We start from the raw sequence: 18882 nt of genomic DNA, 5'->3' as shown, positions 1-18882 counted from the left end.
GGCATCAGATCTTGTAGGTACAAATCCCAGATCTTCCAGTTCCCAGCTGGGTGAGTAAGTCACTTACCCTTCTAAGCCTCAGTATCTACATCTGCAAAATGGAGATAATACTTGTATCTTCCGTTTTTTTTTTTTTTTTTTTTTTCCGAGATGGAGTTTTGTTCTTGTTGCCCAGGCTGGAGTGCAATAATGCAATCTCGACTCACTGCAACCTCCGCCTCCTGGGTTCAGGCGATTCTCCTGCCTCAGCCTCCCGAGTAACTGGGATTACAGGCATGTGCCACCATGCTCAGATAATTTTATATTTTTAGTAGAGATGGGGTTTCTCCGTATTGGTCAGGCTGGTCTCGAACTCCTGACCTCAGGTGATCTGCCCACCGTGGCCTCTCAAAGTGCTGGGATTATAGGCATGAGCCACTGTGCCCAGCCAATACTTGTACCTTTCTTAATGGGTGTTTGGGAGAGTTAAATGAAGTCATCCATGGCAAACATTTAGCCCAGGGCCAGGCAAATCCTAAGTAGTCATTATGATGAAGTGGGTAGTGTTGGGATGAACATACTCATTTTACCAATGAGGAAACAGGCCCACAGACATTATGTATCTGCCCAAGGCCATGCAGCTTGTAAGTAGCAGAGGAGTGGAGGTTGAACTCTGTGCCTACTTTAAAATCTGTAAAATGGGGACTGTCTTGTGGGGTTCTTTAACGGCTTATTGCAGGCACCATCTTGCTATATGGCAATGGGAGAACCCTATGGAGGGGACAATGAATTTGCTTTGTTGTTTCAAGGCCAGGAACACAAAGTCACCTTTGTCTCTAGGACCTCCCAGGCCTGTCTCTGTCCTTGTCTCTGGCACCAACCAGCTCGGGATGGAAGGAGCCAAGCTCTTGTCATTTCAGCCTTAGCCAGCTTCAGGGAAGGCTGGGGGTGTCCCAGCTGGCTCTAGGAACAAGGAGAAGCCAACAGCAACCTGCGCTGTCTGGATGTGACTGGATATGTAAGGGCTGCTGGGGTCCCATGAGAGAAGGCAGGAATGACCAGGCTGGTAGGCAAGTGAAGGGGCACTCGGCTCCATCAAGCACAGTAGACAAAGCAGGAGATCATTGTCCTTCTCTCTGGTGTCTCAAGTGTCCTTGTCATAGTAAGGGTGTGCAGAAATCCTAACAGCCTGGAAAAGAGTCAAATCTGGATGCATATTTGAGATGGAATAGAATATACTCAGCTTGCATCACTGTTCAGAGGCTTTCTGGGCCTCCTGCATCTCTCAGGCTGGAAGTGTACGTGGTCCTCAGGATCTGACACCCTCCCCCACCACCACTCTGATCTCAGCTCCCTCTTGCTCTCTTTACTTCAGCCATTCTGTCTTCCTTGCCATTTCTCCAACTTACCAAGTACATGCCTGCCCCAGGGCCTTTGCACTTACTTTTTTCTCTGCCTGAAATGCTCTCCCCAGATGGCCACGTGGCTGAGTTTATTACCCATCTTGGGTCTTTGCTCAAATATCATCTCTCAGTGAGGCTCCCTCTTACCACCTATTTAAAATCACACTCCCCCCGACACCCCTGCCACCCACCACCAATTCCCAATCACCCTTCCCTGTTTTATTTTTCTCTAAAGCACTCATCACCAGCTGACACGTTTAATATTCGACTTGTTTGCTTATTGTCAGGCTTCCCTACTAGAAGGTATGCTCCATGAGGACAATTATTTTTGTCTTTGTTTTAATGTTGTATCCCCTGTGCCTAGAACAGTGTCTGGCACATAGTAATAGTAGATGTTCCATGAATATTTTTAAACTCTTCCAATTTCCCAAGAGAAGCTGGCAATCTGCATTTTAAATTCAATTCTGTGCTTTTAAGATAGTGATTTAATTTTACCCTTTAAAAAATCCTTTATGAGCCAAACAAAACCTTTTCAGCCTGGATTCTGTTCACGGACACTCCCCTTTCCCCCAGTTTGAGTATGTTTCCCACCCCATCAGATAGTCAGAGTGAGTTTTTCCAGATACCTAATTGAGTAGTGAGGTACTGCACTCAGGGGAAGAGAGGAGGGGCAAGGAGAGATCGAGAGATGCAACTGTCTGGGCATTGTCCAAACTTGTGGCTGCAGGTTCTGCTGCAAAGCATCTGGTTTAATTCCAAGACTGTTGGGATAGGGAGGCCAACTGTGGCATCGAACTCCATGCAGACAGCCGCAGCTCCCGTCGGTTCCCTGCAGTGCCCTGAAGTGCTGCATAAATCCCCTGCCAGCCCTACCCTGCTGGGTCACGTTCAGACACCTGCCACAGCAGCTCAGAAACTAAATAGGCTGTGCGTTGTTTTTTCCATTCAACTAGAGCTAGCGGAAAACCCTGGAGATTCTGGGGGATGGAACTACCGTCCCTTCACAAGCAATGCTAAAGATAGCGAGGGGAGAAGCAGGCAGAACCAATTTGGCGCGTAATAGGTGCTCAAAAATGTAAGTCATTATTGTTGAATCAAGTATACGAGAAGCAGGAAAAGGGAATTACCACTTTGCAAGTGTTTGCCGTGTGCTAGAGAGTGTAGCTGGTGTTTAAACTTCTCAGTGAGCCAAGCTTCTGCAGTGGTCCTAGAGCTGGTAATCGGTCCCATTTATGTGACACTTACATTTATACTTTTGCTTCTGGTATCCATGGTTGGTTTCCTTCTCCTGGTCCTCCCTGGACCTCAGGCCCCCTATGATGATAATTTCTCTGTAGTGAGTGATGGGAAAGTGGGGAGTGGTTTGAGAATATCCAAGGCTCACCACTAGACTTTCTCCATTTCTGTTGACTCACCCTCAACTCTTCATGAAGAGTTGGCCTTCATGAAGTATCATCTGCAGGCCCGTAGAAAAACATCTCAGGAGAACATTTTAGGATCATGCTCTATTGGCTTAGAAAATGGCTAAGTGACCACCAGGGGTGATGTAATGAGCTTGTGGAGCAGAACCACCGGAGATTCTCCTGTCTCCTCCCACACAAGTCAAGTTCCCTAGAAGCAGAACCTCAGATGTGCATTCTTGTACTAGTGATGGACTCAGGGGGTCCTCCAAGGAGGAACCTGCTAGGGAGTGAGGCAAGCAGGACAGGGCAACAGAGGAAGCTCGGCGAGGGTGTGGCTTCACCTGAAGTCTGGCCTCAGCTCAGTCCTTGGGGAGGTCTGGAGTGTGATGGCAGCACAGAGCCGTCTTGCCCTGGGACAAGGGGGTTGTACTTTTCTACCCTTCACTTATACATTAGCCGTTGGCTTTGGGCTGCTCCCTGGTATCTCTGGGCAAAGCAGCTCCAGTTGGCTGAGGGCAATTCTCTGGAAAATGGTGCTGCCATGAGCCCTTTCCGGCTAACACTCCTAGAGGCTGGGATCGGGAGGGTGCACCAGCTGTAGGGGGATCCAGATGGGGGAATCAACAGTGACTGTTACGATGCCCGCCCCGTCCCGGCCTCCCAACTGCATCTCCACCTCCATCCCAGATCTGCCAGTGGACACACGCACTCCTTTCCCCAGGCCTCTTTCTCTAGTTGTTCAGTTATCTTTGATTGCTTGAGCATTTTCCTCTTCTGGTCCAGGCCTGGTAGACTGGGGTAGGCACTGGATAAAGAGTCCAATCCTGGGATGTTAAGTGCATTGAGAGCCCCGAGTGGCCAAGCTGAAATAACCGGGGCTGTGCAGGGTGGCTTCTGGCTTGGAGGGATGGAGCTGGGTGGTTTCCACTGGGTGGTCAGCCAGTGAGTTTGGGCTTTGCAGGTGGAGTTTTCGTGGGAAACACAACCCTGGTGTGCATGACTGAACATAAAAGAGTGTGAGCAGGCCAGATTCTGCCCTGAGGATGATGGAGTTTGGAGATTAGAATTCCTGGGAGGTGATGATGTGTCTCCCTTACCCCAGACCTACCTTCCTCCCAGGGTCTCTAAGGGCCGTGTTTTCTCTCTGCTACAAAGCAGCAGATGAAAGCTTCAGTTGCAGGTTCAGCTTTCTGGACCAACAGCAGCCGAGGTAGCTCATTCCTGGGACTGAGCCTCTTTGCACCCAGCAGGGGCCAGGGGTTCTCAGGTGGGGGGCTCCAGGGAAGCCTGCTCAGCTCTCGCCACAGGCAATAATGAGACATTAAAGTTCTTTTTCAGCAAATTTCTTTCACAACAGGACCTGTCTCTCCTTTCTGTTTTTGAAGTGGAAACAATGAAATGCCATATTAATCTGGGAAGATTATGTTAACCACGTAGGAGCAGGTGAAATAGCTTTACTGTAAGGGACCTTCTCTGCTACGGGTCCAACCAGCACTCCCCTCGGTTTCCCCACACACCGAGACTGAATAATTACAAAGGACACAGGACAGGAGAGGGAGGTCACTGTGTGCTCACCTCCCAAGTTCTCATCTATTCAGCGTTACAGAAAACAAGACCTACAGGGAAGTCAGGACGCCCCAGCCTCGCCGATCTACTTTCCATTCGTTTTTAAAACAATTACTGCAATTTCCATGTGGTCTCTTTTCTCTTACTCCTGGCTGGACCTTCAGAGGGGTGGGGTTGGGGGCAGGTTTGGAGGGAACCGAAGCCTGGCTGAGTTCAGCCGGAGTGACAGTGTTGACGGCGACTCTTTCACACATTCAGCAAGTTTTCATTACGTACCTTCTAGGTGCCAGACACTATGCTAGTGCTGGAGATTAAGCAGTGAACAAAATGGAAAAAGTTCTGCGTAGCTTACATATTGGCAGGGGGATTCAAACTCTAAGCAAAGACACAAATGTAAAAATAAACAACTCCTATTAAATTGGGGTAGTGATAAGAGCTAGGAAGAAAAATGAGAGTAAAGGAGGCCAGAATGGAGAAGCGAGAAGAAAAAGTATTTTATTTATTTATTTATTTATTTTAAAAAAAAAATATATATATATATTTCATTTTAAGTTCTGGGGCACATGTGCAGGATGTGCAGGTTTGTTACTCAGGTAAACGTGTGCCATGGTGGTTTGCTGCACCTGTTAACTCATCGCCTAGGTATTAAGCCTTGCATGCATTAGCTGTCTATCCTGATGCTCTCCCTACACCGATACCCTCGTAGGAGCTATTTTAAATTGGGTGGTCAGGGAGGCCCTCTTGGAGGAGGTGGCATTTAGGAACAAATCTATAAAAAGGGAGAGAGCGAGCTGGACAAGCATCTGCAGGAAGGCTTCCAGGCCAAGGGAAGAGCAAGCGGGAATGTGCTGGGGATGTTGAGGGAGCAGCAGGAAGGCCTTTGGGGCTGGGAAAGAGGGCATGAGAAGAGTGGGAGGAAGAGAAGGAGACCACAGGGAGCCAGGCTGCACTAAGGGGTTTAGATTTTAGTCTAGGAGCAATGGGGAGCCACTGAAGACTCTTTAGCAAAATAGTGACATAACTGACTTGCTTTTTGTGGACAGGAAGCACACACATCTTAAGAGTTAGCTTGATGGCTTCTGCAGATGTCTATGCCTGGTTAGTGGCTACCCAGATCCAGATATGAAATATCTTCACCCCATGGGGGCCCCCTCCTGCCTCTTCTGAATCAATAGCCTCCCCTAAATAAGCAACTTATTTGCCTTGATTTCTGTCACTGTCAAATAGCTTTGTTGTTTCTTAACTCTACGTCAATATCATCCAACAGTGTGTTGCCTTTGGTTCCTGGCATCTTTAACTAAACACGACGTCTATGGGGTTCATCCAGGGTGTCACATACACTGTATCAGAAGCGTCTCTGTCATTGCTCACCGGCATTCCGCTGTACAAATAAACCACCACCGCTTGATCTGCTCCCTGTTGGTGGCCATTTGAATGGTTTCCAGTTTTAAGCTATTATGAATAAAGCTGCTGTGAACATTCTTGTACATGTCTTAGAACCTAAGCACTTTTCTTCTTAAGTATATACCTAAGTATATTTCTTGGGTATATATCTGAGTAGAATTCCGGGGCACAGGGTAGATGGACTTTTAGCTTAATAGATACTGCCAGTTTTCCAAAGTGGTGGCACCATTTTGTTTTCCAGCTTTATTGAGCTATAACTCACAGGTAATATAATTCACCCATTTAAAATGGACAATTCCATGGCTTTTAGTATTCTCACAAGAGTTGTGCATCCATCACCATAATCAACTTTAGAATACTTTCACTGTCCTTAGAAAGAAACCTTGCACCCCCCGCACCTCCCCAGCCTGGGCAACCACTAATCTAATTTTATCTTTTATAGATCTTCCTATTCTGTATACTTTATATAAGTGGAATCTCACAATATATGGCCTTTCGTGTCTGGCTTCTTTGACTTAGCATCATGTTTTCAGGGTTCATCTACATCACAGCCTATGTCAACACTTCATTTGTTTTTATGGTGGAATAATGCTACATTGCATTGATACACCACATTTTGTTGATCTGCTCATCAGTTGGTGAATACTGGGCTTTTTCTACTTTGTGGTTGTGAATAATGAATGAAAAGAGACAAGGTTAGGTGGAGAAAAACCAAGGAGGAGTCAATTGCATTAAGTCAGGCAGAGATAGTGGCAGTTTGGATCAGCATAGTAGCAATGCAGGCTGAAAGCAGTAGGCAGATCCTAAGTTTGTTTTAAGGATCAAGCCAATACCATTTTTCAATAGCTTGGATGTAGAGTATTTTTTTAAAAAAAGACAAGGAGACATGGGCACAGGGAGGGGAATATCACACACAGGGGCCTATTGAGGGGTGGGCCCTTAGGGTTAGGGGAGGGATAGCATTAGGAGAAATACCTAATGTAGATGACGGGTGGATGGGTGCAGCAAACCACCATGGCATGTACATACCTATGTAAAAAACCTGCACATTCTGCACATGTATCCCAGAACTTAAAGTACAATGAAAGAGAGAGAGAGGAAGGAAGGGAGGGAGGGAGAGAAGGGAAGGAAGGAAGGAAGGAAGGAAAGAAAGAAGGATGGGAAGGAAGGAAAGAAGGACGGGAAGGAAGGAAGGGCAGGAATGAAAGGCAGGGATGACTGTAAGACAGCTAAGTCAGATGACTTGCGCAGTAGAAAGGCCCCGGATTTGAGTTAACTCTGACCCACACACTGCTGGAAGGGCGGCAGCCTTTCCTCAACAGTGAATGAGAAGAACTTGGATTTAGGTGAGGGAGTTCTTCCCTCTGGTCCACGGGCTAGCTGTGACTTCCAGCAGGACAATTTCCCTCTTAGAGTCTCAGATTCCCCATCTGGAAAATGAAGAAACTAGATTTAGTTCTCTTTCTTCTCTATCTAACTGGGTGCGTGGCATAAAGCAGGGGCTTGAGAACTAAGGAGTGGCTGAATGACACGGTGATGTCCTCTCTGGGTTCATGTTTTCCAGGAGCACTAGACGTCTACCATGACTGACACCGTGTTCAGCAACAGTTCTAACCGTTGGATGTACCCCAGTGACCGGCCCCTTCAATCAAAGTAAGTTGCTGCATCTTCCTGGGAGTGGCTTGTTTTGAGTCGAGGTTTTGACAGTTCTACACTTGAAAAACAAAAAGAAGGAATAGCTTCCTTCCCTAAGATAGGGGGAGAGGAACCTAAAGCGTTTTGTCGTGAAAACGTCTCCCCTAGTTTGACTATTTTGCAAGGTTGAAAGAACAAGATTAAATTCTGAGTCTCATGCTCCATAGAATAGGTGGCCTGGTGGACTGGAGAGAGGAATGACCTGGTGGTTAGAACCAGACTTGGGTTCTAGTTCTGGATATGAGCTAATTTACTGTGCGATGATAGGCAAATATCTTCCCCTCTCGGGCCCTTAGTTTCCTTATCGGTCAAATGAGGAAGTTGCATTAGATCAGAGATTACAAACTGGCGGACCGCAGGCTAACTCTGACTTGCAGAAGTGTGTTTAAAACAACAATAACAACAACAAACAAACAAAGACTTTGGGGCCTGATCATGTAAAAATTGGGAGACTTCATATGAAAGTCCAGATTTCTGCCATGTCTTCAAAAGGTCAGAAGACCTGAAAACACTGGACAACAATTTTGCCAACAGTTCAGCAGAAGTCACGTAGCAGCTGATATCTTTGGACTGGCAAGAGCTCTCAGTTTTCCGCAGTCCCCATCATTTCTTGTTGGTCTCTAATCCTGTGGACATGTCTGTTACCCACCCATCCCACTTGGTCTCCCTGGAATAGTTGGCCTCTGAGTTTCCTTAACTGTGAACTTCTGGGGATCTTATATTAGACAGGATTTTAGGGTCAGTTTAAGAGTTCTGGGTAGGACAGTTGAGGATATGGTTATTTTTGTAAAAAGAATAGATGTCAGGGTGTAGTTGTTGTGGCCCAAAGAATGTAGAAAGGATTTGTTTTTTTTTTTTTGGAGACAGGGTCTTGCTCCATTGCCCAGGCTAAAGTGCACTGATGCAATCATAACTCATTGCAGCCTTGACCTCTTGAGCTCAAACAATCCTCTTGTCTCAGCCTCCTGAGTAGCTGGGACTACAGGAATGTACCACTTTGCCTGGCTAATTTTAAATTTTTTTATAGAGATAGGGTCTTGCTCTGTTGACCAGGCTGGTCTCAAACTCCTGGGCTCAAGTGATCCTCCCATCTTGGCCTCCCAAAGTTCTGGGGTTACAGGTGCGAGCCACTGCTCCCAGCCTGCAAAGGCTTTTTGGCAAAGATTTTTCCTTATTGGAGAGCAGTGTTTCCTTAAACTTGGTCATTTGAGCACCACCTTTACAATTTTTAATTTATCTATGAAATATCATTGTTATTATTTCTTAATTGGCTACTTATAAAATGTAAACACTTCTATTTAACAAGAACATTTTTTATCACAAATGGATGTAAGTGGATAATTAGTTCATGCTTTGTATGAACAAAGGTAACCATAAAGATAAATAATTAAAAGAAACAATGTTATTACAGTCTAGCTATAAACTGTAGCCTCACAGAGGCTCTGAGCCTGAGACTTGCATTCCACTTAAAAAGGCAGCCAGCAGGTGGTAGAGAAGTGTTAAAGTCATATAAGAACCCGTCTAAGACGTTCTCCTTGAAGTACATAAGGTTGGAAAGGAAATTGAAATGAGAATTTCTTTCTTATTAATTATTTAATATTGCCCTGTCATTTACTGTCTGATTAATTTATGTTTTAATTTCTATTAAATAATCCTTTCCCATTTTCTTAAGCTTATTCTATTACTCTCTAAATACTTGGGTTGTATACTTACGTCATTAATATAAAACTTCCCTCTTTTCTAATATTAGTAATTTTAAATGTGATACACAAAGTACCACATTCAAATGATCCCACAAACTTCAACATATAGTAGTTTCATTGTTTCTCATTTCTATGTATTTTAAATTTCTCTTATGATTTCTACTTTAACCCAAGAGTGATTTAGAGGTATATTTAAAAATTTCTAAATGTTTGAGGATTCTTAATTTGTTACTTTTTGTGTTATTAATCTCGAGTTTAATGGCATTTTTGTTGGAGAATATGACCTATATGATGCTTAGTATTTGAAAGGTGTTAAGATTTGGCTTATAGGTAGATCTTAGGATATGCTCAACAAATACATAAGAAAAAATATGTATTCTATAATTATCGTTTGTAAGGTCACTCACATATCAAAATGAGATTATTAATTGTGTTCATAACATTTGTTTACATTCACTACTACTTTTTAGTCTACTTGTATTATGTTGAAATCTCCTTCAATCACCATGGATCTGCCAATTTCTCCTTGTGGTTCTATGAGATGGCTACAGATTTGCAGTTGATCTATATTACGAAAAATTGAACCTTTTATCGTTATGTAATGTCTCTCTTTATCTCTAATAATGATTTTTTGTCCCAAACTCCCTTTCACGATATTAAAAAACAACATCAGCTTTCTTTAGCTAGTAGGTTTTTTTTAGCCTCTTATTTTTAATCTTTTAGTCCTCTTACATTTCAGGTAAGTGAATATAAAGGGTATTTTTAGCCAGATTTTGTTTCTTTTGTTGTTGTTTAATTCAGTGTGGTAATCTTTGTCTTTTAGGTGATGATTTTAATCCATTTACAGATAATATAATTATCAGTAAACTCTTTCTGTAAAGGACCAAATAGTAAATGTTTCAGGCTTTTCTGGCCGTGTAGTCTCCATTGCAGCTACTCCATTTTCACTGTTCTAGTACAAGATCAGCCATAGGCAATGTGCACATGAATGGGCATGGCATTTTTTTTTTTTTTTTTTTAAAAAAAAACAGGCGGCTGACTGTATTTGGCCTGTAGGCTATAGTTTGCTGATCTGTTATATAGTCTAACTTTTCTACTCTCTTGTGGTTGTTTTCTCTCTTTTTCTATAGTTCTTTTGTTTCTCTCCTTGTCTTTTATTTTTATTAATTGGTTAATTGGGCTTCAGGCTTTACAAATTCTCTTTTTCTCTTTATTGGTTTTGAAGTCATGTGGTTCATTCCTATGATTTCCATGGCTATCCTTAAAGTGTTACCGTTCATAACTAATCATATCTGGAGTTACTCACTGTCTCAACATCTTCCTCTAGACAACACAAGGTGCTTAAAACACTCTAACAACATTTTAATTCCAACCCTCCCTACCTACATGCTGCTCCTCTCTAGTATCTTAGTTTAATCCTTTATTTAACTCCATATTCTGAATATGGAGTTAAATAAATATTGTCCATATTTTATTTAACTCCATATTCTGGATATGAGCTAGTTTACTGTGTTATGTATTAGACATTATTATCTTATACTGGCATTTAAAAAAAAATTTGCCTGTCTTCTTTTTCTTGGTTAAATGTTCAAATCTACCTGGATCTTGGTCCTTCTTGGGGCCACTTTACTTCTTCCTGAAGTACAGCTTTTCATTTGGTAAAGTTCTGTGGGTAAGCTCTCTCAGACTGTGTGTATCTCAAAACATTGATTTATCTCTTGTTATTGAAGGTTACATCGTTCTAGGTGGGCTTTGAAGGAATGGCTGTGCTTTCAAATGTCTCTTAAGAGTCTTAAGTCAACAAATTGCCTTTCCTTTGTAGATGATTTTTCCCTCCATGTAAGCCTGTCTTTTTGATGTTCGTAGTGCGATGTGCTTAAGTGTATATTTCTTGTTGTTTTTTTTCTACTTGGTGCATGTTGTGCTTCCTGAAACAGTGGATTCATATTTTTTGGCATGAAAATTCTAGAAATTTTCTAGTTCTAGAAAATTGTCAGCATTATCTCTTGAAATTTTTTTTTTCTTCGGTTCTCTTATTTTCCCTAACTGGAATCTGTTAGATAAATATTAGACCTCCATGTTGCTTATTCTCTCTCTTTTTTCTTTGAGTCGGGGTCTTGCTCTGTCTGTTCTCTCTTTTATATTTCAAATTGCTTTACCTCTTTGCTGTATTTTGGGTAATCTCTTCACACCTTCCATCCTGGTATACTCTGTCTTAGAGCATATTAATTTGCTATTAAACCACCCATTGCATTTTAGAATTTAGTAGTTACATGTTTAATTTCTAAAAATTATTTTTCATTCTTTTTAGTATCTTCCTGACATTTTTCAATCTTTTGCCCCTTGCTTGTTTTTTAATCCACATTTTATTTCTTTAAATATTTCACATATAGTAACTTCACATTCTGTATCCAATAATTATTATACCTGAATCAGTGGCATGCTGGGTATGCACAGTAAAAGCTCATTGGAATGGATGTTAAATTTTCAGGAATTTTGTAAGCCAGTTAATAAATACGGCCATTGTTAAAAATTGTTATAATTTTAAATTATAACTTATTCCTGGCCAGGAACTGTGGCTCACACCTATAATCCCAGCAACTTGGGAGGTCAAGATGGGAGGATCACTTGAGGCCAGGAGTTCGAGACCAGCCTGGCCAACAGAATGAGATTCCATCTCTACCACAAATTAAAAATTAGCCAGATGCAGTGGTGCATGCCTGTGGTCTTAGCTACTCAGGATGCTGAAACAGGAGAATTGCTTAAACCCAGGAGTTCAAGGCTGCAGTGAGCTATGATTATGCTACTGCATGCCAGCTTGGGTGACAGAGAGAGACCCTTTCTCTAAAATGAATAAATAAAGTTATATTTATAATTAAATCATATTACACACAATGGAGATGAATATTCAAAATTAATCATGTTTCAATTATTTTATTAGGTTGTTTTTTTTTTTTTTTTTCTGAAATGGAGTGCTGTGGCACAGTCTCGGCTCACTGCAACTTTCACTTCCCAGGTTCAAGTGATTCTTGTGCCTCAGCCTCCCCAGTAGCTGGGATTACAGGCACGTACCACCACGCCTGGCTAATTTTTATATTTTTAGTAGAGACAGCATTTCACTATGTTGGCCAGGCTGGTCTTGAACTCCTGACTTCAGGTGATCTGCCTGCCTCAGCCTCCCAAAGTGCTGGGATTACAGGTGTGAGCCACCACGCTGGACCTGTTTTACTACATTTTGATATTCTCTGTTATGTATGTCTACTATACCTATAAGGTGGAAATACTATATAAAGGTATGCTGCTGCACGTTTATTCCCAGCTCTTCATTTAGTCACATCATGTTGGCATTTGAAATCGGCCTCCATGGGGCTCTTTCCCCAGAGATTCAGTTGTTAAACATTTGCCAGCACACCACTGCCTGAAGCTTCTGACGGTCTAAGTCTGTTTGTCATTCCTGAAGATTTTCACTCATAATTACTTTCTCTTTGAATGCTCAGACTGTGAGAATCCTAGGGACCTGCCTTGGGAACATTTTTCTTCAGAGATATTTACACTTGCTTCTGCCAGGAGGGAGGTGTTCTGCTCATCCAGAAACACTTTGGCTCCCTTTGAGGGTCCTGGCTGCATGTGGGGGTCTCCAATTCAGCTTATCCACCCTGTTGGGGGCTTTGCATCAGCCCCTGGAGTGTAATGTTGGTATTTGCATTGGTTTATCACTCACAGCTCCCTGTTCTGGATTCAGTTTGCTGGATTTCCTTTTTGAAAAATTGCTTATAAAGGTATAATTCATGTACCTTCAATAGTATAAAATTAGGGTAATTTAAATCATAATTTTATAATTTTATATATATATTTTTTAGAGATAGTGTCTCACTCTGTTGCATAAGCTGGAGTGCAATGGCACAACCATAGCTCACTGTAGCTTCAACCACCCAGGCTCAAGCGATCCTCTGATCTTGGGCTTCCTGAGAATCTGGGACTGTGGGTGCACATCACTGTACCTGAATAAGTTTTTTTTTTTTTGCTGTTGTTGTTTTTAAGTAGAAATGGGGTCTAGCTATGTTGCCTAGGCGAGTCTCAAACTCTTGGCCATAAGTGGTCTTCCAGACTTGCTCCCAAAATGCTGGAATTACTGGCATGAGCCACCATGCCCAGCCATAATTTGATAATTTTAAACATGTATATACCCATGAAACCGTGACAGTTATCAAGATAATGAACATATCTCTCACTCCCCAAAACTTCCTTGTTACCCTTCATAGTTCCTCCTTCTTAACCCTCCCTCTCCCCACCCATTCCCAAGTCATTATCACTATTTAGCTATAAATTTGTTTGCATTTTCTGGAACTTCATATAAATGGAATCATCCAGTGTGTACCCTTTTTGCAAGGGAGCTATCTGTCTTCTTTCATTCAGTGTAATTATTTTGAGATCCAATCATATTGTTTTGTATATCAATAGTTTGTTCCTTTAAATTTCGGAATAGTATTTCATTATGTGAATATGCCACAGCTCATTTACCCATTCATCCATTGATGGACAGTGGGTTTGGGCTAGTACAAATAAAACTTTGTATTGACACGTATTTTTATTTCTTTGGGGTACTTACCTAAGAGTGGAGTGTTTCAGTCACATGGTAGATGCTGGTTTCACTTTTTAAGAAACTGAAAACTTTTTCAAGTTGGTTGTACCATTTAAAATTTCCACCAGAAGTGGATGAGAGTTCCAGCTTCTCTACCACCTCAGCAGCACTTGGTGTGAGCAGTCTTTTTAATTTTAACCTTCTTGATGTGTGTATAGTGGTATTTCATTGTGGTTTTAATTTTCATTTCCCTAATAATTAATGGTGTTAGACATACTGAGACTGGGTTCTGGGGCATGGGAGAGGCTCAACTCCCCGATAGGATGTGTTCTTCCAGGCTCTTGGTCCCTCACCCAAGAATTGGGGAGAGGACTCCGCCCAGTGTGGTAGGCCCCAAAGTAAATATTGGACCCCAAAGAGTTTTGCAGAAAGTGATTTATTTAGGCAGAGAGAGAGAAAAAGCAGAAAGAGATAGAGAGCAGCTTGCACCATGTCATGGAAGGGAATCCAGAAATGGAATCTGCACTGATGTGGGGGAAGGGGACTTTTAACCTGTAAGTAATTCCCACCCCATTCAGATTTTCTGTTCTGTGAAAGGAGTTCCTTTAAACTTCCACTGGAGTGATTGATCTTTGATTTCTTTTCTCCTCGTGTGTGAGAAAGTTACAGACCTCTAAGCTCCCGGATGGAGACGTGGGTGGAGGTATGGCGCTGGGAAGTTCTTGCCTTTGAAACTACGCCCCCTTGTGGACCCGGGAAGAGAATATATTCCCTCAATACTCATAAAATTTTTCCATTCATAAAACTCTTTGTTGAAGTATCTTTTCAAATCTTTTGTCAATTTTTAAAATCAGGTAATTCATCTTCTTGTTATTAAGTTTTACACGTTTCCTTATATTATAGATAAAATCCCCTGTATGTATACACGCTGCAAATACTCTCTCCAAGTCTATAACTTACCTTTCCTTTCGATACAGTCTTTTGAGGAGAAAACTTTTTGTTTTTTTCTCTTTTTCTTTCTCTGAGATAGAGTCTCACTCTGTTACCCAGGCTGGAGTGCAGTGGCGTGATCTCAGCTCAATGCAACCTCTGCCTCCCTGATTCAAGCAATTCTCCTGCCTCAGCCTTCTGAGTAGCTAGGATTACAGGTGTGTGCCACCATGTCTGGCTAATTTATTTTTGTGTTTTTAGTAGAGATGGGGTTTTACCATGTTGGCCAGGCTGGTCTTGAACTCCTGGCCTCATGATCCACCCACCTCAGCCTCCCAAAGTGGTAGGATTGCAGGCATGAGCCACTGAGCCTGGCCAAGGAGAAAAAGTTTATTTGAGGTCTATTTGGTTGATTTGTTTTGAAAGGGAGAGGGATCTTGGAGAACTTCCTGACTTTCTAGAAATCCCAGAGCTGCATTTTTTAAAGTTTGCTTTAATTTTTCTAGGACCTAATTATATATTGGTGAAGGGTCTTTTTGAATATTCAGTCCACCCATATCCTCCAAAGCAAATGTTTCATGTCTGTTTACTACTTCTATTTAATACCTCCTCCAGTTCTACAAGCTTTACAGTTTTGAAGATACTAGTGAACTCTGCTGCTTTCATTTTTCATAGGAAATTGCTAGTTTCCAAAGCCCTTTTCATAATGTCTTCTTGGAGCCAACCTTATTTTGCAGAGAATATTTCCTCAGCCAAAAAGTGTGTCTCTGTAAGATAAACAGTTGCCTGAAGGGTGGTTGGAGTAAAATATTTATTTTATTTAAGAAATGTCAGTTAATTAAAATCCCATCCATCAGAGTTTACTTTAGTCAATATGAAGCCAAACAATTTGCCTTACAATTAAATTAAAATTATCCAAACAGTCTGGACCCCATGTCATTAAAGCGCTCCTGGGCTCCCATGAAACATCTTGGCATTCTGAATGCATCTGGCTGGCTTGATTGCTGCTGCCTTTTCTTCAGATATTAAAATTATTTTCCAATAAATGCTAATGGGTGAATTACAGTCATCACACATACTAGCTAGTCTGCTGCAGTGGTGGTGAACTAATGCAGACACTTATAATTTCTTTCTCCAGTAAATTAACAAATCTAGTCTTAATTAACTGCTGGCTAGCCAGATACACTTCCTGCTTTTGTTATTTTCAAATGTCTTTCTCACCCTCCTTGAATTTAATGATTACTCTTGAAATCAACAACTAGGGAATTTAAGAAAAATGAATGCACCTGCTCCTTGCTTGGTTAGGGCAATGGTTCAGTTCTTCATGTTAAGAATGCATGGGGAGGGCCGGGCATGGTGGCTCACGCCTGTACTACCAGCACTTTGGGAGGCCAGGGCGGGTGGATTACAAGGTCAGGAGTTCAAGACCAGCCTGGCCAACATGATGAAACCCTGTCTTTGCTAAAAATACAAAAAATTAGCCAGCCATGGTGGTGGGCACCTGTAATCCCTGCTACTCCAGAGGCTAAGGCAGAGAATTGCTTGAACCCAGGAGGTGGAGTTTGCAGTGAGCAGTGAGCCGAGATTGTACCTCTGCACTCCAGCCTGGGTAACAAAGTGAGACTCTGTCTAAAAAAAAAAAATACATGGGGAGAAATGCTGGTCTTTCACAGTTGACACTTCTGCCTAGCATTCAAGTCTTCAAGCAAGAGAGTGCCAGACATGAGAGGTGGAAACTGAGGCACAAAGAGAAGATATGACCTGCCTTTGGTTGCATGCCTCATAAATGGAGATGCTGGCCTCCTGTCTAGAGTGGAAGAACTTGCTTCCCTCAACTGGGGCACTACTAGGTCTACTGTTCAGGGCTCATTGCTCTACCTGGTATGGTCCTTGTCCCCCAGTGTTGGAAATAACAGAAACCAAGAATGATGATGGCCATGAGATCATTCAGTGATTTCTTTTCAGTGCCACAAAACCATTATTCAAATACACAAATGATCAGTTCGGTTAATTAATAAGCCAAACTGGCTGGTCAATTTAATCAAAGATGTGGTTTCATAACCCTAAGTTGAAGCCGCCTTGTTTTAGATATGCTGAAATAAGGTAATAATGTTTGAAACAAAATGGAAGTAAGTCATCGTAGTTCAAACTACATGAACATTGCATCCAGTGTTGATATCCTTATGATTTCTTACCTAACTTTATTCATTTCTTTCTTTCTCTCCTTTCTCTGCCTTCCTTCAGTGATAAAGAACAGTGAGTATTTTATAATACTTCTATTTTGCTACAAATTGTATTTTATCTCTTTTTCTGATCAACGTGGCTTGCCCCTGAAGAGAGATGGTTAAAAAAGGAACTAGCAAATTTTAAATATCTTTTTAAAAAGCTAAGTTATAAAAAACACCCACACCCATCTTAAGGAAAAAAATTTATAAAATAAAGAAAACCACATACCAAACTTGATAAAAGGATGGAAGATGTTTCTTAGGTGAGCCCTCAATTCTTGTTAGTGATTTGTAGGATTTCAGGAAGTTTATTGACCTCTCAGTGCTCTTGTTTCTGTGGCATTTTGCTGGGGAACACTGTTTTGTGATAAGGAAAATGTTAACTCTAATAACTGCTATCATTAATAAAAGATGACGAGGAACAGGGCAGGGCTGTGGACTGTTATGTGCTGTACATTGGGTCTTTGTCACCTCATCAGAAGTCATCTTGATTTCCCAGAAAACACCTTTGACACAGAGGCCCCATCTTTTCTCACAACGTTTGTATTTTTAATTGGATTCATTTCCTAAATATGCATGACAGATTGGATGCCAGGTCCAATAACTGGGCAGCCAGACTGAAAAGCAGTCCCATCTTCAGTTGGGTGCACACATTCAGAAACTATGGAAAGTCATTTTTACCTCCCCTCCCTGCAGTCGTGGACCCTGGAACTCACGGTCCATGTGGCTTGGGGCACAGCCCTTCACCTTCTCGAGGCTTGGTTATCTTGTTTGTAAAATAGGCACAATATCCCTGCCCCCCCTCCTCATTGGCTGATGGTCAGATCAAATGGGATGTGCAGGAAAGCTTTATCAACTGTAAAGCTTAATCAAGCAAAATGAGATGAAGGTGTGAATAACAACCTTGCCTTACCCTTATGTTTATATAGAGGGATCTTGTACAATTTTTTTCAGCTTTTTTTGGACCCAAATAACCACATTATCAGGGCTAGAATGCTCTAAAGATTTAGTTAACACAGCTAATACTTAAGAGACCCAGAAAAATTCTTCTTCCTACCCCGTGCCTCAGTTTCTCCATCTGTCAAATGGGAGCTTTGAATAGGCTGACTTCTAAAGACTATTTTGAATACGAGTTCTGTTGTTGGCTGGAAGGACCCTGGACAGGCAAGATCTGCTTTCTATGAAATCATGAATATATTATTCAGACATGCTGGAGAGAGATGCTGAGTCCTTGTCAGATTACAAATATGAACATCACAAGAGACAAATTCATGACTCCAGAGAGAGGGTCTCAAGGCTCTTAGAGGCATCATGAATGCTGCAGGTTGAAAGGTAGCATGTTCATCCTCTTCCCCTCTGTCCTTCATCCCCAGGCTCTTCCCTTCCCTCCCTCCCTTTCTTCCTCCCTTCCTCTATTATAAACACTTGTATCAAGTACCTACTAAATACCAAGCACCACGCTAAGCACCAGGGATGCACAGTTAGCCACGTATAAAGATATGTCTAGTGGAGTCTACCAACAAATCAAGGGCCAGTCACCAACAAATGTACTCCAGTATGTACAGAGCTATAATCATAGAATCAAGTAGACTGTGGAGCACAAAGACAGCCACCTAGCTCAGACTTGAGGGTGATGATGGAGAGCTTCCTGGAAGAAGTGATGTGTAAGCTGAGACCAGGAGAGGGAGGAGTGCTAAGTGGGGAAGACAGAGGAGCTCCCAGTGGGGGACACAGCATCTGCCAAGCCCAACTGTGAGAGAGAGCATGGGATTTTATAAGAACAGAATGGAATGCAGTCTGGCTAAAAAGATTAGCAGGAGCCCCAGGTCCCCTTGGCATTCTGAGGATGTGGGGGACCCACAGCATCCCTTCTGTACCCCCATTAGTCTGGTTGGGGTAAATTTCATCCAAAGGGGCCTTTACACCAGCTGGGCACATGCAAAATGTCCCGTGGTGTGGCTGCCCCTCCTTTTCTTCAGGATTCATTAAAAT

General features: G+C 42.2%; 1 protein-coding gene across 1 annotated transcript in view; it reads left to right on the top strand.

Annotated features, from left to right (window-relative positions):
* Positions 1–18882, top strand: part of RPH3A (rabphilin 3A) — a 112258-nt gene that overhangs the window by 28323 nt on the left and 65053 nt on the right. Inside the window, exon 3 of the mRNA XM_064379802.1 lies at positions 7320–7408. Coding sequence (XP_064235872.1) covers positions 7338–7408 — 71 coding nt within the window. The 5' untranslated portion in view covers positions 7320–7337. The remainder of the gene's footprint in view (positions 1–7319; positions 7409–18882) is intronic.

The sequence above is a fragment of the Aotus nancymaae genome, unplaced genomic scaffold (genome assembly GCF_030222135.1).
Source record: "Aotus nancymaae isolate 86718 unplaced genomic scaffold, 86718_ANA_hifiasm-v0.15.2.pri h1tg000021l, whole genome shotgun sequence".
NCBI classification, from domain to species: Eukaryota; Metazoa; Chordata; class Mammalia; order Primates; family Aotidae; genus Aotus; species Aotus nancymaae.
The sequence above is the reverse complement of the archived record's forward strand: the minus strand, read 5'-3'. Positions and strand labels throughout refer to the sequence as shown.